The sequence below is a fragment of the Mobula birostris genome, chromosome 15 (assembly GCF_030028105.1).
Source record: "Mobula birostris isolate sMobBir1 chromosome 15, sMobBir1.hap1, whole genome shotgun sequence".
NCBI lineage: Eukaryota > Metazoa > Chordata > Chondrichthyes > Myliobatiformes > Myliobatidae > Mobula > Mobula birostris.
In genome coordinates, this window is record NC_092384.1 from 24,582,931 (window position 1) to 24,607,683 (window position 24,753).

Below are 24,753 nucleotides of genomic sequence, written 5' to 3' on the forward strand. Positions count from 1 at the left end.
CACTTCCCAGCTTCACTACACCCCCACCCTCACATTCCACCCATCACTTCCCAGCTTCACTACACCCCCACCCTCACATTCCACCCATCACTTCCCAGCTTCACTTCACCCCCACCCTCACGTGTTCCACCCATCACTTCACTTCATCCCCACCCTCACATGTTCCACCCATCACTTCACTTCACCCCCACCCTCACGTGTTCCACCCATCACTTCCCAGCTTCACTTCACCCCCACTCTCACGCATTCCACCCATCACTTCACTTCACCTCCACCCTCACATGGTCCACCTATCACTCCCAGCTTGTATTCCTCGCCCTCCTTCCAACTTCTTACTCGTCCCACATCTTCTCCAGTTGATGAAGGGTCTTGGCCTGAAACACTGACTGTTTATTCCGCTCCAAAGACGCTCCCTGACCAGCTGAGTTCCTCCAGTATTTTGTGTGTGTTGCTCTGGATTTCCAGCATCTTCAGAATCTCTTGTGTTAAGGATATATCCTGTTGCTTTCATCAGGAAAATCCCTCCAGCATTTGGTCTCTGCTCCCAAACGCTTCTCATTTTCATGGAAGCACAGCCCACGGACACCATGGGATCAGTACAGGGCAGGATAACAATAGCAGTCACTGAGACGCTGGGAAGGAAGTTGACAAAGGCAAGGTTCTTCATGTGGGGGCAATTGGAGTGAGTGTGAAATATGAGATGTCCCAGGTGAAGAGGCATGGTCCCTGTCTGGAGTACGGCTGCCTAAAGCACTCAGCAGGTCGCAGTTCTTTCAAGCAGCAACAGCCAGTACTCCAGCATTAACAAAGTCATCATAAACATATGAAATTCTGCAGAAGCTGCAAATCCAGAGTAATAAACACTTGATGCCGGAGGAACTTGGCAGGTCAGACAGCATCTATGGAGAAGAATAGACATTCAATGTTTCAGGCCGGGACCCTTCATCAGGACAAGGTGAGATATTGCCTGACCCTGTTTTGGAGCAGCCAATATCAGCTTCAGTGGGAAGAATTGACACTAAGAATAGAACCAGACAGATGAACATAGGAAAGAAGATCAGGTCAAGATCTTTGAGCTCCCTGAACCTTCCCTGTTATTTGATTAAGCTATGGGTAGTCTGATCGTGGTCTCAGCTCTGCCATCCTGCTTGTTGGCCATTGCCCTTGCCGATTTTAATGACATCTGAGACTTACATACCTATCAGAAGTTCGGCAATCATGGTCCGTTAGCCTTATTAAAGCTTGGTTCGCCTTTATCCTGAAAAGTACATTTTTATTGGTCAATCTAATCAGTCAAACAATCTGCAGTTTCTCAAACAGAACAGCAAGCGAAGATTTTTAACAATAAATAAGAGAGAATCTGCGGAAAAACCTCTTCCAATAATTTGACCTTCAGTCTTCTCTGCACCCATTTACACAACAGTGCTGCAGTATCTGACTTCCCTACCACTGGTAGAGCAAGAAGATGTCACTAGATGTCAGCAGGAAACATTTTGATTCCTGTCTAGCTGAGTGTCCAGGAGCAGATAGATACCAAAGGCAAGGAGGATGAATTATGAGAATATCCAGGTTCATAAATGTGGGCTTTATTGTGGTGGGTTTAGAGAAATGTGTCTTTCATCAAGGTGGATCATATAGTAGACAAATTTAGTGTTGTAGACAAAGAGATGATAGTTCCTTGCTGTCAGGCTGAACAAGAGAACAAGGGAGTTTGGGCTTTCAAATAACTGTGAGAGAGTGAGTGCAGCAAAGGCTCACTAGACTGACTCTTGGGATGGGGATTTGAGCAATGAGAAGAGATTGGGCGGACTGAGCTACCATTCTTTTTGAGTTTAGATGATCTCTTTGAAGGACCTAAAATTTGAAAGAGGCTTGTCAGGATAAGGAGCTGGGATTTCCCTTGCCCAAGTGTCTAAAACTGGTGGATAACATTGAGATGAATAGAACTTTCTTCATCTGAAAGGCACTGAAGGCTTGGAATGCACATCTTGTTGGGCTGTTGAGGCACAGTCATTGAGAATATTCAAGTTAGCAATTCACAGACTTCTAAATATTAAAGGTTATGGGATTAGTGCAGGAAAGTGGTGCTGAGATAAAAGATCAACTGTGATATTATTGACTCATGGAGCAGCCACAGAACACCAAATAGACTACTCCTACTTCTGAATCTAACACTCTTAAGTTAGGAAACACTTCAGAGAAGCAAAAAACTGGAATTCTCTCTCCCAGTTCCCTGGACTAGAGTGTATTAGTTATGCAGAGAGAGTGCAAAAGCTGGACTTGTTTTCCCTGCAGCAAAGGAGGCTGCGGGGCAGCCTGATGAAGATACATAATATCATGAGAGGTAGAGCTAGGGTAGATAGTCAGGACCTGCTTCCCATGGTAGAGCTATCAAAACAAAGGGGGCATAGGTTAAAGGTGAGGCGGAGTTTTAAAGGGAACATGAGGGGTAAGATCTTTTTATGCAGAGAGTAGTTGATATCTGGAACTCACTGCCAGAGGGGGCAGCAGAATCAGATACAAATATTACATTTAAATTGCCTTCAAGCAGACATTTAAATAAGTACGGCACAGAAGGATATGATCCTTTCGTAGGTAAATGGAATTAACGTTGATGGGCACAGAGGCCATTATGGATGTATGAGGCCCATTTCTATGATGAATAACTCTGTAAAAGATCGACTTTTGGGGCAGCATAGGACATAGAAATCTACAGCACATTACAAGCCCATGATGTGCCGACCATGTAACCTACTCCAGAATCTGCCTAGAATTTCCCTACCGCATAGCCCCCTATTTTTCTAAGCTCCATGTACCTATCTAAGTGTCTCTTTAAAGACCCTATTTTATCCACCTGTACCACTGTTGCTGACAGTGCAGTCCACACACCCACCACTCTCTGTGTAAAAAAAACTTACCTCTGATCTACTTACCTTGTATCTACTTCCAAGCACCTTAAACTATGTCCCTTTGTGTTAGCCTGTTCAGTCCTGGGAAATAACCTCTGACTATCCACACGATCAATGCCTCTCATCATCTTATACACTTCTATCAGGTCACCTCTCATCCTCTGTCACTCCACGGAGAAATGGCCAAGTTCACTCAACCTATTCTCCTACGGCATGATCTCCAATCCAGGCAACATCCTTGTAAATCTCTTCTTAGATTTCATGAAAGGAGTCGATACATCATTGAGAGTGAGGGGTAATAAGGGATATGGAGCTGGGCCAGGCGAGGAGAACTGAGGTTCATCTCAGCTGCAATCAAACCTAGTGATGTAGCACTTGGCCCTCTTATGTTTGTACGGACCGAAATAAATTTCACTCATTCATTCATTCAATGGCCAAATCCTGAACTAAAGGTCCTGGCCAAATGGACTCCTCATTGTCACACTTCCAAGTAAGCCAAAAGAAAGATCGAACACCAACATCTGCAAATACCCGATGCTTGAGCACACACAGCTGAACACAGGCTGGTATTGCGGTGGATCAGAGATACACAGACCACATCAAGGCACTCTCAGGGTTTAACAAAAATTACTTCTGGCACTACGTGTAGTTGAGAGCTGACATGATTTTGCTTTTCCCTTCCCCTTGACCACATGCTTCCACAGAGCACTAGAGAAACCTCAAATGCCTCAGACATGAAACGAAGCTTAGGTGCTGCTGTTCAACTGCACGTGTACATAACATTCTCAACTATTATCCAACAGCAGCTCGAAAATTATGCCCTCCTGATAGGCTAGATGGCCGAGCCAGCTCACATCTCCTTTAAATCTTTAACCCTTTTGGAAATAAATTAATACTGCTATCAGTAACCTCAAGAAAAGGTAATCTTACTGAACTGCTAGGTCTGTTTTTTTACCAAATGAGCTGTCTTCATGAATGTTCTGCCAATCTATGTGTCCTATGTCAGTGATTGTGTGGATCCAATCAAAATAATTCAGGGAACGTGAGTATGAGGGAATACCATGGAGCAGCTGGGTTATTCCTGCTTGCCATTTTCTGTGAAGGCCACATTAAATCCAACCTAACTTTACATTCATTAGCTTTACTGAGACAAGCTGAAGTTACATGGGGAACAAGCCAAACACTTGACCCTAGTTCAGTCCACATCTACATCAAAGTAGTTTTCCAATATTACTTACATCAAGCTTGAACAACAAAGAATGGTAAAAATAAACCACCAATCCAATAAAGAGTAAAGTTCTAACCTAATTTCCGCAATATTCAGGGAGGTTTCGACACACTTCACAACAAGGTTAGCAGAATCTGCACCATGTATCCATAGCTCTTCAAACCTGAAACAGAAACCAGAGACAACACTGCCAGCATCTGCTTTCAGTTTTAAAACACTCGGAATTCTGTTAGCAACAATCTTGGCGTCAATTCTGAAGCCCTTCAGTCCCCCATTGTTGAAATGTGCTAGTGTACAAAAGATGATAAAGGGTCAAAAAGGATTCCCTCGATAATGTCTATGTTGGAAAGGGGAGGAAGAGAGGGAAGGGGGGGAGAGGGGGAGAGGGGTGGAGAGGGGAGGAGAGAGGGGGCGAGAGAGAGGGATTTGCACATTTGGACACTAATTTTTCCCCATTCTTCTTTATAAATCTGCTCAAGCCCTGTCAGATTGCATGGGGATCGCGAATGAACGGCCCTTTTGAAGTCCAGCTGCAAATTCTCAATTGGATTGAGATATGGACTCTGACTTGGCCACTCCAGGACATTGACTTTGTTGTTTTAAGCCATTCCTGTGTAGCTCTAGCTTTATGCTTGGGGTCAATGTCCTGCTGGAAAACAAATCTTCTCCCAAGTCGCAGTTCTCTTGCAGATTGCATCAGGTTTTCCTCCAGGATTTCCCTGTATTTTGCGGCATTCATTTTACCCTCTACCTTCACAAACCTTCCAGGGCCTGCTGCAGTGAAGCATCCCCACAGCATGATGTAGCCACCATCAAGCTTCATGGCAGGGGTGGTATGTTTTTGATGATGTGTGCTGTTTGGCTTATGCCAAACACAGCGCTTAGTCTAATGGCCAAAAGCTCAATTTCGTTTTCATTAGACCATAGAACCATCTTCCAGCTGATTTCAGAGTTTCCCACGTGCCTTCTAGCAAAGTCTAGCTGAAACTTCATGTGGTTTTTTTTCAGCAGTGGCTTTCTCTTTGCCACTCTCCCACAATGCTGCAACCTGTGAAGCATCCGGACAGCAGTTGTCGTATGTCCAGTCTTTCTCATCTCAACCACTGAAGCTTGTAACTCCTCCAGAGTTGTCATAGGTCTCTTGGTGGCCTCCCTCTCTAGTCACATTTTGCATGGTCACTCTGTTTTTGAGGACTGCCAGCTCTCGGCAGATTTACCACTGTGCCACATTTATTCCATTTCTTGATGATCAACTTATATCCAGTTTCCAATATCCAAGAGATATTCAGTTACTTGGAAATGTTCTTGTATCCATCTCCTGACTTGTGCTTTTCAATAACCTTTTCACAAGGTTGTTCTTTTGTCTTCATGGTGTAGTTTTTGCTGAGATACTGACTCACCAGCAGTTGAACATTCCAGCTACAGGTATATTTTTACTACAATCAATTGAAACAGCTTGACTGCACATGGTGATCTCCATTAAACTAAATACATGATTTCTAAAATCAATTGGCTGTACCAGTAATGATTTGGTGTGTCATATTAAAGGGGTGAATATTAATGCAATCAATTATTTTATGTTTTATATTTGTAATTAATTTAGATCACTTTGTAGAGATCTGTTTTCACTTTGATACGAAAGAGTCTTTTTCTATTGATCAGTGTCAAAAAAAAGGCAAAGTTAAATCCACTGTGATTCAATGTTGTAAAACAATAAAAGATGAAAACTTCCAAAGGAGGTGGGTACTTTTTATAGGCATTGTAGATAGAGAGAGAGACAGACAAACCGACATAGACGGAGGCAGAGAGAAAGTCCAGAAAATTGTTGTGTAAGGATGAGATGGACCAGTAGGGGTGTTGGAGTGTCTCTGCCAATGCAGATAAAAAAAACGTGAAAATAAAGAACTCTGGCAACGCTCTTCCTTTGCCCCAAGCCAGTAACAAACATACCTTACTGTTAATGTTTTACGATAATAATTCAGTGCCACACAAAGGTTTTCAAAAGCAGCAAGAGAAATCCCATTCTTCTGTAGACTGGAAAATAAAACAATAAAATTCTAAATTCTGCATTTTGACGAGTCGGACAATAACAACTTGTCCCACAGCTTATCTCCGCATCCCGCACTGAACTGTGTTTCAATCATGTATCATGATATTTTTTCGGAAGGATACAGCAACATATCATGAAATCTGAAACAGACTGTACCAGCTCTGAAATCCCATCTGATTCTCTTCAACAGGAAACCAGCAGAAAGCATACCGTAAATAGCTGAAGATAGTCGGACAACGTTGTGTTCCCGTAATTTCTGCTGGTTTCCGAATGGAGTCGCAGTAGGAATTGAAAAACAAACAATTGCAGATAATGTAGAGTACCTGCAAAAATCTTAGGCACCCTATCATATGTATATCTGCCCAAGACTTTTGCACAGTACTGTAGTAATTTAATTTATTGCACTGTAGAACTGTCATAAAAAAACCTAATTTCATGGCATATGTGAGTGACGATAAACCTGATTCTGATATGGGATTTCAGACTGGGAGTGGGAAGGGGTCTGGGAGAGAGGAATCATGGTTGGGACAAGTGGCAGAGAGAGGGAAGCACCAGAGAAACATTCTATAATGGTCAATAAACCAATTGTTTGTAATCAAATGACCTTGCCTGGTGTCTCAGGGCTGGGTGTGCCTGCACCCATGCCACCCCCTTCCCCGGGCACTCCTTCACTGCCATCTGTCCCACCATCTTTCCACAGCACTCCACCCTCACCATTCTGTATATCCTTTTTTCCCGCCAGATTTACAAACTTGCCCTCCTCTCCATGTTGACAAATACAGGACTGTGCAAAAGTCTTAAGCACCCTTGCTATATATATGTGTCTAGACTTTTGCAAAGTACTGTAAATGTGAAGTGATTGCCAAATGTGCTGAAAATACTCAGCAGGCCAGCCTGGATCTGTAGTGCAAGAGAAATAATTAAAATTTCAGGTCAATTACATTTTATCAGAAGAGTGAGGACCAAATGCCAAATCATCAGTCCAAAATATTCATTGTGCTTCTTTCTCCACAGGTGCTGCCTGACCTGCCGTCTATCTCTGGCGCTTTGATTTTTTTTTATTGTAGTAGGAACACACATTGATTAGTCACCAGAATTGCATGACCTAGCTGTTTTTGCACTTCACAACTTTAAAATTAATTTCTAAGATTCAACATCAACAAATTGTAATCTCAGTGTTTAGCACACTGATCCCATCAAGATTTATCTGTGGCTTTACGTACACCGATGTTGTAGAAAACTGGCAGGGAAACTGACAGTATGAGTCCACATTCATGTGATAAATAAATCTGAATGTGAAGTGTAGAAAGCCAGAAGCTGCTGTCAGGGACTTGCTGCTGGGCAGCAAGCTTAAGATCAGGTTCAAGTTTATTGTCATTCAACCATACACATGTATACAGATAAAAGAAACATCATTCCTCTGGGACCGAGGTGCAAAACACAGTACATATACCTCATACAGCACACAAAATACTATTAACACAATCATATTCACATAGTTAAAAAGCACAGCTCAAGAACTAAACATGAATCTGCACTAAGTGCCACCGTGTCTTTTCCCCAGGGTTGGGGAAGAAAGAAACATAAGGCACAGGTTTAACGAGAGAGGAGAGGTGTTTAGTAGGAACCTGAGGGGCAGCTTTTTCACTCAGAGGGTGGTTGGTACAGTGTCTCAGGACTCACAGCACCAGGTTCAAGAGCAGTTACTACCCCTCAACCATCAGGCTCTTGAACAAAAGGGGATAGCTGCCCTCATTTAAGGACTCTTCTATCTTGTTATTTCATGCTCATTATGTATTGCTATTTATTTATATCTGCGTTTACTGTTACTGTTCTGTAGATTTGCTAAGTGTGCCCACTGGGAAAGAAACTCAGGGTTGTAGATGGTGACATGCATGTACTGTGATAATAAATTTTACTTTGACTTTGAATGAGCTGCCAGAGGAAGTTGTTGAGGCAAGCACATTAAAACAATGTTTGAAAGGTATTTGGATAGAAAAGACTTAGAAGCAATATGAACCAATCATGGTCAAGTGGACTAGATTAAATGGGAACCTTGGTCAGCACGAACCAATTGGACCGAAAGGCCTGTTTCCATGCTGTAAGAGGGAGCTAATAGTTTAAAATATTATTTTCCAAAGATTTAAAATCCCTAATGACTGGTTAATTTTAAGTTGTGGGTTATTGAAGTGTTTACTTTTTATAAAGTTCCTTAGCTCATATTGATGTGATTGGGTCAAGTTTGAAGTTGTCCTTGCAGGGGTTGTGCTGTGTGTGACCACTCACTTGAGCTCTTCCAGATGTTTGAGACCATTCACAACCTTCACCAGACTTCTCACGTCTTCATCCCCCATTATGTTGTTGGTGAGCCTACCATTAAAAAGTAACAATTCAGCATCTCTTTTCAAACAATTATTTTTCTGTGCGTGAGACACAACCTTCATCATTCACCAGCCACAAAGATAAAGTGTAGGAGAAGCAACAATACCTTTGCTGCAACTGTGCAAACTCTGCAAACGACAGGCACAATAACGTGGTGTACACGACAGGAAGTCGACTTCTTGCACAGAGCACAGGTTAGATTGCAACAGTAGAGAAAAGTGTTCTGTTCTTGGAATCAGTGTACAGTGAAGCTCTGTTGTCTAGCTTATAAATTCCACAGACAGGATAACATGGGATTTTCGGTTCGAAGGTAATGATACAACAATGATGCTTGAAGAACATAAGGCATTAAGTCTTACAGCAGAGGTAGGTAGGTGCTGGGGTGAATGAATGCAAAATGGACAATGAAATTCAGAATCTTGCCTATCACATTAACTCCCTTGATCTCAATGACTGCAAAAAGAAACGAGATGCAATAAACTCCTGAATGGGTGGGATTTATTGACTATTGTAACCAAGGGAGATCCCATGGCGAATTTAAAGTGTTAGCTTTAAAGATAACACTTGATCTGTGACTTTTGTTGCTAACGATGACTAACTATGGTTATGTATACACATTAAGAGTATTTTTCATAATCTCCATACTGTTGTAGTTCTGTCACTTATATTTAATTTATTTACACTCTTTCATGTTTGAAAAAGGCTTTGTTAGTTAGCCCACCCTAACCCCTCTCTGGCTATTACCCCTGCCACTGCACAGTAAATACTTTACACCACTTTTTATGATGCTCTTTACATTGTATATACATGCTATTATTAATGTATATATGCATATGTTATTCCATATCCATACTTTAATCTCTAAACTTTATTTTATATAATTCTTTATAATTATTGAATGTTATTGTTGTTTTTGGTTGCATGGCGCACCAACGCACCTCAGCAAATTCCTAATACAGGTGAATGAAGCTGATCCTTAAATAATTAGTTCGTGCAAGCAAAACACCACCAGTGACTGTTCTCAGTCCAAATGTGACACCTGCCCGTCACGTAGATGAGATCCATCTCAGAGCTGTCTCCTGGATGGACCTCCACTCAGCTTGTTCAATGCTCTATGGGAGCAAGGTTTCCTCCACAGCCCAGTCATTTCAACACGTTGCTGCTGAGTTAAGGAGAGATTTTGGCCTTCCACTACGGGGTCAGGAGACTGCCTACCGACTCCTGGATCTGCACCAAGGTAGAGGGACGGTGAGGAAATGTACAGTTAAATTCCACGCCCTTGTGGTAGAGACTGAATGGAACGAGAGATCCCTCATCACTGCCTTCCAGCGCAGGCTGAACATAAAGGTCCAACATGAGATCACTGTCCGTGACAAGCAGAACGATTTAGGCAATCTGATTAATTTGGCCATCTGAGTTGACAATCAGGTAAGTGACTGGCGCCGGAAAAGCATGCCTTGAGCTTCTTACACTTTGGACCACCATCTATCTTCAGCCCCTCCCTCATCACACAGCACCCAGTCCACGGGGGAGCCTGTGCAAGTGGGGGACACATGCACCTATCTCAGGAGGAATCTGATCAGTGCAGGACACAGGTTCCTGCCTCTATTGTGGCAATCCAGGTCATCTCCAGCCAGCTATGTTTTTGGTGTCCAATAAAAGAGGATACCCATCAGGAGGGAGGTGAGTCCACACAGGTCAGTTCTCCCTGCAATCGGCTTCTCCTAATTGTGTTATGCTCCCAGCTTCCTTATCGTGGTGTTCTTATAGTTATGAACATAAGGGATTTATCAACTCCAGTACAGCCAGGAAACTCATGGACATCCCTCTGGCTCGAAGGTGGAGAACTCTGACTCAGAAATTGAGAGAAAAGATGAACCCTGGATGGACGACCCCTGGGCACTGGGCAGATCGACCTTTCCACCAAAGCCCCCCAACTTGTGCTGGAAGGCAACCATAGGGAACCATAGGCTCTTCACAGTGATATTGTTCAGGGGCCGACAATGCAGGGACGCAGGGACGGAGCTTGCCATCCTTCATGCACACTTATTAGTGTGAGTTCCATACAGACCACGTGTGGTTTTTGGGCTATATACACTCACTTCTTCCAGTGTTCAAATGGACCCACATTAAGTTCACGCAGTCACAGAGCGGCCCAAACCATCTATAGTCAAACAGGCGCAGTGCTTCATGGGGTTTGCGAATTTTTATCGTCACTCCATCTGAAGTTTCAGCTTAGTCGTGGCCTGCATGAATGCACTCATCAGGAAGACCGCTGCAGGATTTCACTGGACAAACAAAGCAAAACAAGCATTCCCGGAACTAAAGCGATGCTTCACCACTTCCAGTGTTGCAACACCTAGACCAATCCCGGCCACTCATTGACAAGGCGGACACATCCGATGTCAGCATTGGAGATGTACTTTCTCAGCGCTCTTCACTGGATAGCCAGCTACACCCTCGTGGCTTTCTTTCCCATCACTTGACTCCTGCGGAGAGTAACTACAGTGCTGGGAACTGAGAACCACTGGTTGTCAAGCAGGCCCTGGTAGAATGGCAACACTGGCCAGAGGGGGAAGTGCATTCCTTTTTGGTTTGGACCAATCACAAGAGCCTCTCCTACACTTGGGACACTAACAGTCTCAACTCCCGCCCAGCCTGTTGACCTCTCTTCTTCAGCTGGTTAATTTCACTCTCACCTATCATCCCCGCAGCAAGAATACCAAGACTGAAGCTCTCTCCCAGCAGTTCGACAGGTCTGAGGATGATGCCGATCCAGACACCAACCTTCCTCGTTCCTGCTTTGCTGTTCCGATGATTTGGGGAAAAGAGGCAGAGGTGAGGGCTGCCCAGCAATTGGATCCAGACCTCAGTGGGGGACCTCCCAATAGACTGTTTGTCCCTGTTATGGTGTGCTCCAAGGTGCTGCAATGGGGCTACTCCTCCCATCTGGTTGGCCATCTGGGAATTCAAAGGACCCAGGAAACTTCTTGGTGGCCACCTATGTCCCAGTATGTCCACAACTTTATCTCTGCCTGTTCCACTTGTGCTGAGAACAAGACATCATGCCAGTGCCCTGAGGGTCTGCTATGTGTGCCTCACCTCCCCTGGTCCCACCTCCTGGTGGATTTCATCACTGGTCTACCCTTGTCCAATGGAAACACTATCAATTCTCCAAGGCTGCCCACTTCATTGCTCTCCCTAAGCTCCTGTCAGCTTGTGAGACTGCCACCCACATGGTTCAGCATGTAATCAGACTGCAAGGCTTCCCACAGGACATCATGTATGATCAAGGACCATCCTGTTTTTGGAAGGCTCCCTGTTCTCTTGTGGGAGCCATGGCCGGCCTCTTGTCTGGTGTCCACCCCAATCTAATTGTCAGACTGAGAGAGTGAATCAAGAGCTGGAGACAACCCTGAGCTGCCTTGCCTCTTCCAACCCCTTGTCCTGGAGCTCCTAATTGGTTTGGGCAGAGATCGCCCAAAATAACCTCCAGTTGTCCTCCACTGGCATGTCCCCCTTTGAATGCCAGAAGAAATTCCAGCCACCGCTCTTCCCTGACCAGGAGATTGACCTGGGAATTCCTGCTGCTGAACAGTTGATCCAACGCTACAAGTTCACATGGAGACAAGCCAGGATTTCCTTCATACATGCTTGAAACAACATGTCCAGAAGGCTGATCACTTCCGCCAACATGTGAGGTCCTTCAAGCCCAGGAAAGAAGGTCTGGCTAGCATCAAGGGATCTTCCCCTCAAATTCAAGAGCCGCAAGTTGGCCCCACACTATGTGAGACTGTTCATAGTGGAAATGGCTATCACCAAGGTCTCATGCAGGTAGTTTCTACCAGTATCAATGAAGATCCACACAGTGTTCCATGTTTCCCAGCTCAGGCCGGTTACCACCAGTCACTCCAACTCACCCTCCTCCCTACTTTATGGATGATTCCCTCGTCTTCATTGTGCAGCACCTCCTAGCATCTCGCTGGATGCGGGGCAGAGTCCAGAGTTCACGAGGATGACTCTGGGAATGAAGGGGTTAGCATATGAGGAGCGTTTGGCAGCTTTGGGCCTGGACTCACCGGAATTTAGAAAAATATGTGGGGATCTCGTTGAAACCTACTGAATGTTGAAAGGCTAGGTAGGGTGGTTGTGGAGAGAATATTTCCTATGGTAGGGGTATCCACAACTAGAAGGGACAGCCTCAAAATTGAAGGGTGACCTTTTAGAACAGAGATAAGGAATATTTTTTTGCCAAAGAGTAGTGAATCTGTGGAATCCTCTGCTACAGACTGCGGTGGAGGCTAGTCCATTGGTATATTTAAGGCGGAAGTTGATCGTTTTCTGATCAGTCAGGGCATCAAAGGATATGGTGAGAGGGCAGGTGTATAGGGTTAAATGATGGTGGAGTGGACTCGATGGGCTGAATGGCCTAATTCTGCTCCTATGTCTCATGGTCTTATGAATTTCCAGTATCTGCAGAGTCTATTGTGTAAACACTTCACATTGTGGGTAGATTAGTGCACGGTACAGGTTAATATAATTTGTCAAGAGGGTGTTGAGAAAATGTTTCCAAATCCCTCACCTCCTCTGGTTTTCAGCTGAGATTCTATTCCTGACAATGTGCGGCCTGAGGGAATTGAGGGCTGGACTAGGGTCAGGGTGCTTTGCAGGGAGGAGACGGAACAGAAGATCAAGCTTGGATTAATGGGAGAGGAATGGATCAGGCTATGCATCTGGGCCAGTCTCACCTGTCCAGGTTACCAGGACTGGCTGGTAGTCAGGGAGGCCATTAGAAAGCCTCAGAATATCAGCAGCAAGTGGTTGGATAGAAGAACGTGGACACTCTGGACTGTCCCCTCAGGTCAAAGGGAAACCCCTTTAACCAAAACTCAAGTTAAGAATGGTTTCATGCTAATCATAACTGTTTGATCAGATCAGTTTTCTTTTCCCCTCACGGGAGGTGACTTCATATGTTCGCATAGTTGCTGCTACCACATACATTCAACAGCTTCTCTGGGAGAGCTCAGAGCTAAAACATAAAGCTACATGTAATTTGGATTTTGGTGAAATTCCTTAACACTGTACACAAATTCACAGTCTAGAATTTCTAGGTTTCCAGCTTTTTGACGCTTTAAGTCACCTATACACATTATTCTCTGGGGCAGATTTTCTAATAATTCTCCTGTGGGCTGCATGAGGAAGCACTTTTAACCACATTTCAGGAACAATAAATGCAAGCTGGTGTCATTCCAAGAGACTATCGAGAAAACTGGTCCAACGATGGTCACGCAACTACCAGCAGGAACCAAGGACTTACGGCACAATCTGTCCAGCAGCACATCACAAGTGGTCAAATACAAGAAGGTGCTTGTGAGAAACTTTAGACAACTACTTTTCAACCTCTGTAGCACCCAAGATCACTAAAACACGCACCAAAATCTTAAGAAAATAATCTTTGTAATTCTCCACTTCTGAGGGCTGTGGCTGTTTTACCGAGGCTGGGGCTGATAGACTTTTGAGGTCGAGATGAGAAGGATCTCACTCCTGCTTCTCTTACCTTCTCTAGGAATCTAGAGTCAGAATGTGCAGCAGATCAGCAGTCATTAAAAACCTCTATCTGCCATCAAGGTCTGCTCTCTTCCTCGTGGGGACTGTCCTCTTCGAGGATAAGGTAATTCATACACAAGGATATGTTTCTAAACCATAAAACAATGTAAGATTTCAAGGGGACCAAGAACTCACGTTAGCTCTGTCAAATAGGTGCTCTGTTCAACAATGGAGAAAAACTCCGACAGGTCTTCCTTTTTCAGTTGGCATTCCTTCACCCTGTACACACCCAATGACAAGGAAAAAATATAAAAGTCAACAAACTGCAGATGCTGTGAACCTGAAACAAATCAGAAGGTACTGTAAATACACAGAAGGTCAGGCAGCGTCGCAGAAGGAGCAACAGAAAAAAAAATTCAGATCAATAACTTTGCTTCAATCTGAAATACTGATTTTGTTTCTCTTTATGTTGTCTGACCTGCTGAGTAGCTCCAGCATCTTTTGTCCTTAGAATAAAGACAAGTAATTCACATCAAGATTATCAGCAAAAGTTTCACATTCATTGCTCCCTCCAATGAATGTAAGACTTTACCAATGATTGAAAGATATGACTCACACTACAGGATACTAACTAACAATCAAGCTACAAAGAGAATTCAGCAGAATAATCAAATAGAATAAGGAACCAACAAGAATGAATGGAAGGCAGGCAAAAAAAATGTAAGAAGCTAACCAGGGAACTGAGAATTCATGTGCTGTAGACCAAATTAATAAACAACCACAGATGGATGTAGTGAAAATGATGAAGCTAATATTTTCATTACTTTAAAAAACATTGCTCTTGGTTATGAACTCATGTTAAGTAAGGGGAACATTTCCTCTATTAATACATAAATATCAGTGGATGAATTGGAATGAAATGAATTGAATTTAATGCAACCTAATGCAGCCGGTTAAAGTAATATCAAAATATATTACATTCTTTACAAGGTTCTGTGGGTATGTTTTTCACAATGGAAAAGATGCAAATTTTGGAGCCATAAGTTTTGAAAGATGGAAACAATCATATGATCTTCAGCCATGTAATTCTGTGACTGAAACCTGCCCAGTTTCAAATCATTAAATATTATACATCTCATCCTTTGTAAAAATATGCCACTCTACCTACATTAGTGATCTCCAAGTTCGTTGGGTCTTAGACAATGAAACTCAAATTGAGAGTTGCTCTCACTGTTTCACTGGAAACTTCAAGCTTTGTTACATCCCAGCTAGAAGATGTTAATACTATTAGTCATATTCTAAAAGCAACTGGTTTACTCACCTGCATGCCTTTTTCTCACGTTGCTTTGCAAATCTTAGAAATGATCTTCCATTTGATGCCAAACTATACATTAAAATGAAGACAAACAGCATATGTCATTCACATTGGTAATCTTTACCATGTTATTTTAAAAAAGCTTAGTTTAAGTAGGTGCAGCCAAGATTCCAACAGAATTTGATTTGGCTAGGGTACTGGTAACTACCTGTTTTTTACTGGTTTATTTAACACCAAATTGCAGATGGTGGGTGGGCTATTAATGGATTAAAACACCTACTCTACTCTAACAACAGGAATTCTGCAGATGCTGGAAATTCAAGCAACACACATCAAAGTTGCTGGTGAACGCAGCAGGCCAGGCAGCAACTTTGATGTGTGTTTCTTTACTCTCTCCTCCTTCACAAGTCTTTTTTTACCACAATGTATCATCTGGCTTTGTGATTTGTAAAGCCTGGATCGCTATATGATCAATTTACTACCACAATGCACTGCAGTCCGTACAATGATTTCACGCAATAAATGTTCTCCAATATTTCTTGTATAATATCAATAGAATTTCAAAACCTTCTAATTTCAGTTAATGCTTCATGGCAAACAAACTATAATTAACAAACTTCAGGATTCACTGCCATGTAGGAGAAATAAAAGCATCAGTAGATTTTGATTGGCCTTCTAAGATTTTTCAAGTGATGAATGGAAAACCATTTTATCACAGTGCACAATGCCTGATAACAGGCAAGTTTCTAGGGAAGCTTTCCCTCCGAAACCAGCTTCTCAAAAAAAAAGACCATAAACTGTCCTTTTTCCTGACCAATACTAACTGAACTGCTGTGCGTTTACACAACTTTCAATTTTAATTTGTGATAGTCCAACTTCCCATCGTAGGATTGAGGTTGACTTTCTTCCACTCTAGTTTTTTGGGTTCTGAGGTGGCTAATGAGCCAATATGGGAACCCCACCCTCCCACAGATGGGAAGGTGGTCATCACTGCAGTGAGAGGGTAGCTAGCTTGTGTGACAGTTCATTCCATTCCCTGTCTACACAAAGTCCTCTGTGTGGTCCTGAGACACAACTTGATGTTCTCAGTACCAGTCTAAATGCTCCTTCTCCATTTTGAGCGATTATGGACCAGAGATTCCCTGAGTGAGTGAGAATGTTGTATTTTTTTCAAAGATGCATTGAGCACATCCTTTTATCCATATCTCTGGTAATATCTGCCTGTGATGAAGCTCGGTACAGAAACTGGTGTGGACTCCAACTGGGGTTGGGAATGTGGCTACTTTTCTTTATGTAGCCAAAAAATGATAGGGAGAGCCTCAGGACCAGGTGGATAAGTCACTAATCAACTTCTTCTATATTCCTTGTAGATAGATTTAAGATCATCTGAAGATTAAAATTAAATGAAACAAATGTTAGTAAAAGTTTTTTTTAAAGAGATATACCACAGTGACAGGTCCTTCCAGCCCCTGAAGCTGATCTGCCCAGTTACACCCAAGTGACCAATTAACCTGCTACAAAGATCTGCATCTTTGGAATGGTGGATGGAAATGGGAACACCTGGAAGAAACCCATGTGGTCACAGGGAGAATTTACAAACTCCTTACAGATAGAGGTGGAATTGAACCTGGGTGACCGGTGCTGTAATAATTTACACTAACCACTATGCTATCCTGTGGCACCTTTTATTGCAGACAAAAAAGGGTGGACTTTTTGCTGGGTGGATTTTATGTGATGGAGCAGACTTAAATGATGGAAAAATCAATATACAGTGCATTCTACATCAAAATACTTGCTTATTTAATTCAGGGATGTGTTCAACAAAACTGTTTTTCTCTCTCTTGAGAAGGGAGCTCTCCAGCTGGAGACTGGAAAGTTGTTTCTTCAATATAATGAGTTGGTTCTGAAGTGATTGCCTCTTCTGTTCTGCAGAGCTTTTCCTTGCTCCAAATATCGAAGATGTTTCATTTTTTGCTGAAAACTTTCTTTTTCTCTTCCTCAGTAACTTTTTTAAAAAAATACTTAATTTAATGTAGTGTAAGATCCATAGAGAAAACAAACTGCTTGCTCGGTTTATCCCAAAGAAAGCCAACGTCATCAAGGAAATTTAATGTGCAAGAATAAAAATTACTGACAGTTCTTCACCAAGAAAAGCTACTGACCCTATCCAGCCCCACAAACTCTCAAGATTTCTGAATACATAAGAAATAAGTAAGCTGTTGAAGTCATTATGACCACCCTTTATGAATAAGGATCTGAATGCCTCCTCCATGCTAAAGACTGGGAGGATGGGAGGAGGGGAAGGGACTTGAGTTAGAATTTCCTTTTGGCATACAAGATCACTGTGGTTGTTGCTGCAAAAGTCAAACTTTTTTTAAAGGGATCAAACCTTCTAAAACTGTGACACAGCTGAATAGTTACACAGATTCATCAGAGAATCAGAACACAGAACAACTTTGTAATTACTGAATCTACTATCAACATTTGATTATATCATCCAAGACTTGATTTTGATGCAAAATCCTTCACTTTAGGGAACACCAAATTGTTTTCCCCCACTTTAACTCTCTGAGGAAGATTAGCCATGCTATTAACTCGCGTATAGTTTACAATCCCTTTTAATATGTTATCAATCTAGTTCTGTTAATGTGCTAACTAACTTTGAATTAGCATTATTCCATAGAAATGTGTTCCACAGAGTTGAATGTTAGGGACATCCGCAATCCAGGCATCTGCTCTGCGCTTGAAGGCGATGTGGGCAGGAGGCATGAGGAGTGGCCAGTTGGTGCACCCAGAGTTCGAGCCTGGAATTTGTCTGGAGTTTGGAGTCCCCACATCAGTCATTGCTTGATCAGGGGTCGATTACAGAGACTGGAGTCCGAAGGTCGATTAGAACTCTAGAAGGTGAAGCATGATGGCCAAAGCCTGGAGTCAGGAGCTGGAGGCCCATCCTGAGTTGAAGGACTGTCTGCGTGTGTGGGTGGGCAGGAGGGAGTAAAGGAACTTGGTTTGCTGCTATTGTTTTGTTGCTTGTTATGGTCTGTTTAGCTGTGTGCTGCCAAGTACTGCAGGCATGTTATATTGGTGCAGGAATGGTGGAGACACTTGGGGGCTGCCCTCGGCATATCCCTGGTTTGTGTTGGTTGTTAATGCAAATGATGCATTTCACTGTGTATGGATAGATAAATCTCAATCTGAACCTAAAGCTTCTATTGTGAATCCAATTCCAATCTTGCTCCAGAACTGTAGATTGCGTCTAATGGTCATTGTTCAAGTTAAACAGACTTATTCCCTTCTCTTCGCCCTGTCCTATTCATCATTTTGCCAGTTTACTTTGTGTCTCTCTTCAAACCAACATCAGCTGATTCACAGTCATTCCCACCTCTCCTTCCTTCTTGCCAGTGGAGTATTTTGATTTGAGAATGCTCGTGTTTGATCAGGCTGCTGAGGGGAGCATGTTTTTTGCTGCAGAATGTAGGACACCTTTAGGTTACCCATTGTTCAGGATGCATATGCTGCTATTCCAGTGATTTAGCTCAAACCCTCAGGGTCTATCAAACATTAGAAATTGGCAGCTGAAGTCATGAAACTTTTGAGTTCTTTATCAGCAGCTCTGATGCAGAATTGTACCTGAAAAAGAGGCAGGTACCCAGGCAACATCTAAAAAGTATCTGAATGCGCACTTGAATCGCCCACTCATCAAAGACTATGGACGAAGTGCTGATAAACGGGATTAGTATTGATGAGTGTCAGATGGTCAGTGTAGAATGGTAAGCTGAAGGACCGGTTTCTGTGCTGTATGACACTATCACCATGACTATATATCATTTACAAGTCAGTCAATCACCTAACATTCACCCACACTGTAATCCACCTCTTCTGCCGGTCTCCATTTTCACATTTAGCTAATTCTAGATATTCGGCATTTAACAAATTATAGATATTTGGCATTTAACAAACCAGAACAGGCCAGTTGGTCTTTGAGTACCACATTCATGACTGCAAGATTACCTTTTCCTCTACTCCAGAGGTCATGTTCTATACAACTGCATATTCATCTCCAATGAATGATGTGTGCGGCATGTCTGAACTGAGCAATCAGGTTACCAAATCCCAGACAGATATCATAGGCTTCAATACGAATTTAAAGGACACGCCTGCTTACCTCACTTCAACCTCCACCATATGCTTGCATGTATTGAGGGATTCCACCAGGTACAGAACACCAGCCGGGGAGATTCTGTTGTTGCTGACACTGGAGACGATCAGAATGAAATATTGGTTTTACTAAACTGTACCCTGTGAAAAGGACTACAGATAATCAGATAGATTTCCAAAGCTTGGGAATTTGGGGTACTTTTGAATACTGACACTGAGTAATATTGAACTGATAAGTATTTTAATGAAAAATTTGACAAGACCTAGGAGAATGACATTTGAACTTGGAAAGAAAGATAAGATTTTATCAAGTCTTTATCAGTGCCTAGTCCACTGCTGTACTCTCTCTACACCCATACATGTGTAGCTAGGCACGGCTCAAATGCCATCTATAAATTTGCCGATGACACAACTTACGTTGGCAGAGTTTCAGATGGTGACCAGTAGGCATCGGAGACAGGTGACGAGATGGTGAGGTAGATCAGCTGATTGAGAGGTGTCACAACAACAACCTTACATTCAACATCAGTAAGACCGAGGAGTTGACTGTGGACTTCAGGAAGGGGAAGTCAAGGGAACACACTTCAGTCCTCATCGAGGGATCAGCATGGGAAGGGTGAGCTGTTTCAAGTTCCCGAGTGTTGAGCAATTATGTATTGATGCAATTGCACAGAAAGCATGACAGTGGCCATATTTCATTAGGAGTCTGAGGAGATTTGGTATGTCTGGTGTGGAGGGGCTGCTGCACAGGATCAGAAAAATCTGCAGGAAGTTGCAAACTCAGCCAGCTCCACCGTGGGCACTGACCTCCCCAGCTTAAAGGACATCTTCATAAGGCAATGCCTCAAACATGCTCATCCATTGTGAAGGACTTCCATCACCAAGCAAACACCCTCTTCTCATTCCTACCATCACTGAGGAGGCACAGGAGCCTGAAGACACACACTCAATGTTTTAGGAACAGCTTCTTCCTCTCCAGCTTCAGATTTCTTAATGGACAATGAACCCACGTGCACGGCCTCACCGGTGCATGCCATGCATACTACAAGCCATATTCTGATTCTAGTTTTGACTGTTTTGCTGAGGATTGTTGTCCTATCACTTTTTATTCATAGAGTCAGAGAGCTGGACAGGCCCTTCAGCTGAACTTGTCCATGCTCAACAAGATGCCAAATGAAAATAACCCCACTTGCATTTGGCCCTCTAAACATTTCTTTTCCATGTGTCTGTCCAAATATGTCTTTTTAAAAATCATCAACTGTGCCTTCTGATACCACGTCCTCTGGCAACTTCTTCCATATACCCATCACACTCTGTGTGATAAATTTACCCTTCTGGTATCCTTCAAATCTTCCCCCATGACCTTTAACCTTTGCTCTCTAGTTTTTGATTTCCCTACTCTGGGGACACGATAGCTTACCCATGCCCTTCATAACTTTGAAAACCTCCAAAAGGTTACCCTCATCCTCTTTTGCTCCAGGGAAATCAGGCCCAGCTTATCCAATCCCTTCTTATAACTCATGCCTTCCAGTCAAAGCAACTCATTTGTGAATCCGTTTTTACATCCTCTCCTGTTTAACCACACCATTCCTATAGCATGGTGACTACAACTACACACAATACTCCAACTGCAGCCTAATCACGATTTCCCAGCTCTAGGACTAAGTTCCAAAGACAATGGAGGCAAGCCTATCAACCTCTGCTTTAAATATACTGAATGGCTTGGCCTCTGCAGCTGTCTGTGGCAAAGAATTCCACAGATTCACTACCTCTTGCATATGCCTCTTTCACCACCCTGTGAGTTTGTGTCGACATTTTCAGGAACAATGTACTTGTAGCCCTAGTTTCTCTTTTCAAAAACTCCTCCAGCACCCTGCCATTCATTGTGCATGTCCCGGGCTGGTCTAACCTCCCAAAATTCATAATTTTGAACTTGTTTGAGTTAAATTCTGCAATCTAATTTTTAAAAAAACATTTCAACTGAAATTAAAATTGAAAATGAAAATTGAAAATTAAGCTTAAAAATGAAAATGGTGTAAGAAGCTTTTGTGCAATCATTCTTTTGTTTTAAGGTTTTCAGTTTTAATCAGAATGGAAAAGATACTTACTCTAATAGTTTCAAAAACTGCAGATTTGGTAAGAAGTCACGCAGACTCTGTACTCCTTCATCTTCGAGTAAGTTGCAGGACAAGCTAAAGAACGATTATTAAACTTAAATAATTGATATCAGAATTTAGTTACTTTACTCTATGGTAATTAAAACCATAAGCATAAGACATTGGAACAGAATTAGGCCATTCAGTACATTGAGTCTGCTCTGACATTCCATCATGGCTGATATATTATCCCGTTCAATCCCATTCTCCTGCCTTCTCCCTGTAATCTTTGACATCCTGAATAATCAAAAACCTATCAACCTCCACTTTAAATATACCCAATGGCTTGGCCTCTGCAGCTGTCTGTGGCAAAGAATTCCACAGATTCACTACACTGGCTAAAGAAAACTTAGTGAAGAAGAGCAGAGTGAAGTCCTGATGGCACTAAACAGTGACTCCTTTGTTTGCATCTTCAGAAACAACTCTTTTTCTATCTTTGATACCTCTTTCTTCCTTTTCAAGGTTCCTTCAAAGACTCTGACCTGGAGTTACACTCTAACTTCGGTTCTTTGCAGGAATGGGACCCGCTCTCAGGGCCTCACAACTGGCTGCTTTTTGATATCCCAAGGACGCGGCCCAGAAGATTAGCACACCTTCAGGGTTCTGGATTTTCATTGCTCTGGAGACATGCTGATTCTAGGCCAGTGCCCCTGACTGAGGCGTCGCAGGAGCACACGGAACATCAGGAGCAGCGGGTTGTGTGTCTGAAGAGCTGCACCTTTCTGGGGCTGACTCTGGGTGCAGAGCTTGGAAAAATCGATGCCAGAGACTTCTAACATTGTAAACTAGTGAGTCTTTGTTATGTCCCCCCTTTCACTGTGAAATGGGGACACCTCTTTTTCCCTTATTAGGGGGAAAGAGAGCCTGTGGTATGTTGAATTACCAGGTGAACGAGTAGTCTTTGGGGTACTGCAAGTCTGTGTCTTTATTGATGCTTTGCTGCACACTCGAGTGCTCAGTGGGGGGCGCAGATGCTCTTTGCTGGTTGGGGTATCGTTGCCTTGCTGCTGCTTATGTGTGGGAGGGGGAACTGGGGGGACATTGAGGTTCTAACGTTTAACTGTCGTTCATTCTTTGGGACATTCTCTGTTTTCATGGATGTTTGTGAAGAAAAAGAATTTCAGGATGTATATTGTATACAATTCTCTGACATTAAATCTACCTATTGAAATTCCTCCTCGTCTCTGCTCCAAATGGACGTCCCTCTATTCTGAGGCTGTGCCCTCTGGTTCTAGACTCACTTCAATAAGAAACATACTTCCCACATTCATTCTAACCAGCCCCTTCAATATTCAATAGGTTTTAATGAGATCCCGCCACACTCTTCAAAGTTTCCAAGCCATCAAGCGCTCCTCATATGTTAACCCTTTCATTCCTGGAATCATTCACACGAACCTCCTCTGGACCCTCTCCAATGCTAGCACATATTTTCTTAGATAAGGAGCTAGAAACTACTCTAAATTCTCCAGGTGCAGTCTCATCAACAGCATTACATCCTTGCTCTTGTACTCTCGTCCTATTGAAATGAATCCTAACATTCCATTTGCCTTCCACTGACTCAACCTGCAAGTCAACCAATAGGGAATCCTGCACAAGAACTCCCAAATCCCTTTGCATATCTGATTTTTGATATTTTCCCCATTTAGAAAATATTCTATGCCTTTATGTCTTCTCCCAAAGTGCATGACCATACACTTCCCAACACCATATTCCATGTACCACTTTATATCATCTGCAAACTTGGCATAAAGCCTTCAATTCCATCATCCATATCATTGACATCTAACGTGAAAGGAAGCAGTCCCACCACCAACCCCTTCAGAACACCACCAGTCACCGGCAGCAAACCAGAAAAGACCCATGCTAGTATCTTTCCTGTAATACCATGGGTTTTTATCTTGTTAAGCAGCCTCATGCACAGCACTTTGTCAAAGGCCCTTCTGAAAATCCAAGTAAATAACATCCATTGACTCTCCTTTGTCTATCTTGCCTTTCACTTCCTCAAAGAATTCCAACAGATCCGTCAGGGAAGATTTCCCCTAAAGGAAACCATACTGACTTTGACCTATTTTATCTTGTGCCTCCAAGTAACCCGAAACCTCATCCTTACTTACAGACTCCAACATTTTCCCACCTACTGAATCAGGCCAACTGGCCTATAATTTCCTTTCTCCTGCCTCTCTCACTTCTTAAAGAGTGGAGTCACATTTGCGATTTTGCAACCCCTGGAACCATTCCAGAATCTAGCGATCCTAGGAAGATCATTACTAGTGCCTCCACAATCTCCCCAGCTACCTCTTTCAGAACCCTGGGGCGCAGTCCATCTAGTCCAGGTGACTTACCACCTTCAGACCTTTCAGCTTCCCAAGCACCTTCTCCTTAATAATGGTAACAGCACTCACTTCTGCCCTGACCCCCTTGAATTTCTGCAATACCTCTAGTGTCTTTCATAGTGAAGACCGACTCAAAATGCTTATTAAGTTTGCCTGCTGTTTCTTTGACCCCCATTACTGCCTCTGCAGTATCACTTTCCAGCAGTTCACTGTACGATCCCGTAGCGGTTAGCACAATCTGTAAGAGCAGGTTTCGGTTCTCACTGAGGAGTCTGTCGGGAGGCTGTACCTTCTCCCTGTGACTACATGAGTTTGCTTCAGTGCTCTGGTTTCCTGCCATGTACAGTTTAGTATTAGCATGTCGTGGGCATGCTACATTGGCCTGTGAAGCATGGCAACACTTCTGGGCTGCCCAGCAAACCCTCAACACGAACAACACAATTCACTGCATGTCTCAATGTACACGTGACAAATAAAACTAATCTTTAAGATCTTTATCTTTAAACTTCAAGAGGAAAGTTAAAATCGTACTTTTGCGTCCAATAGAGGCAATTTGCCTTGGCACCTAGGCATTTCAAGCTTATAGTTTATTGGCAAATTAAACTGAGCACACAACCTTTAGAAACTGCAAGAAATGCTCATCGCTGTGTTTTGTTCTCCTGACCTAGAAGACAC

General features: G+C 42.9%; 1 protein-coding gene across 6 annotated transcripts in view; it reads right to left on the reverse strand.

Moving 5' to 3' along the window:
- nlrc5 (NLR family, CARD domain containing 5) overlaps nucleotides 1-24,753 on the reverse strand; it is a 218,189-nt gene that overhangs the window by 57,334 nt on the left and 136,102 nt on the right. For all 6 annotated transcript variants that reach the window (XM_072279467.1, XM_072279466.1, XM_072279468.1 and 3 more), the window contains 8 exons: nucleotides 21,698-21,781; nucleotides 19,597-19,686; nucleotides 15,438-15,500; nucleotides 14,312-14,395; nucleotides 8,474-8,557; nucleotides 6,088-6,171; nucleotides 4,214-4,300; nucleotides 1,199-1,258 (listed from right to left, as the gene is read on the reverse strand). In XM_072279467.1, the coding sequence (XP_072135568.1) occupies nucleotides 1,199-1,258; nucleotides 4,214-4,300; nucleotides 6,088-6,171; nucleotides 8,474-8,557; nucleotides 14,312-14,395; nucleotides 15,438-15,500; nucleotides 19,597-19,686; nucleotides 21,698-21,781 (636 nt within the window). The remainder of the gene's footprint in view (nucleotides 1-1,198; nucleotides 1,259-4,213; nucleotides 4,301-6,087; nucleotides 6,172-8,473; nucleotides 8,558-14,311; nucleotides 14,396-15,437; nucleotides 15,501-19,596; nucleotides 19,687-21,697; nucleotides 21,782-24,753) is intronic.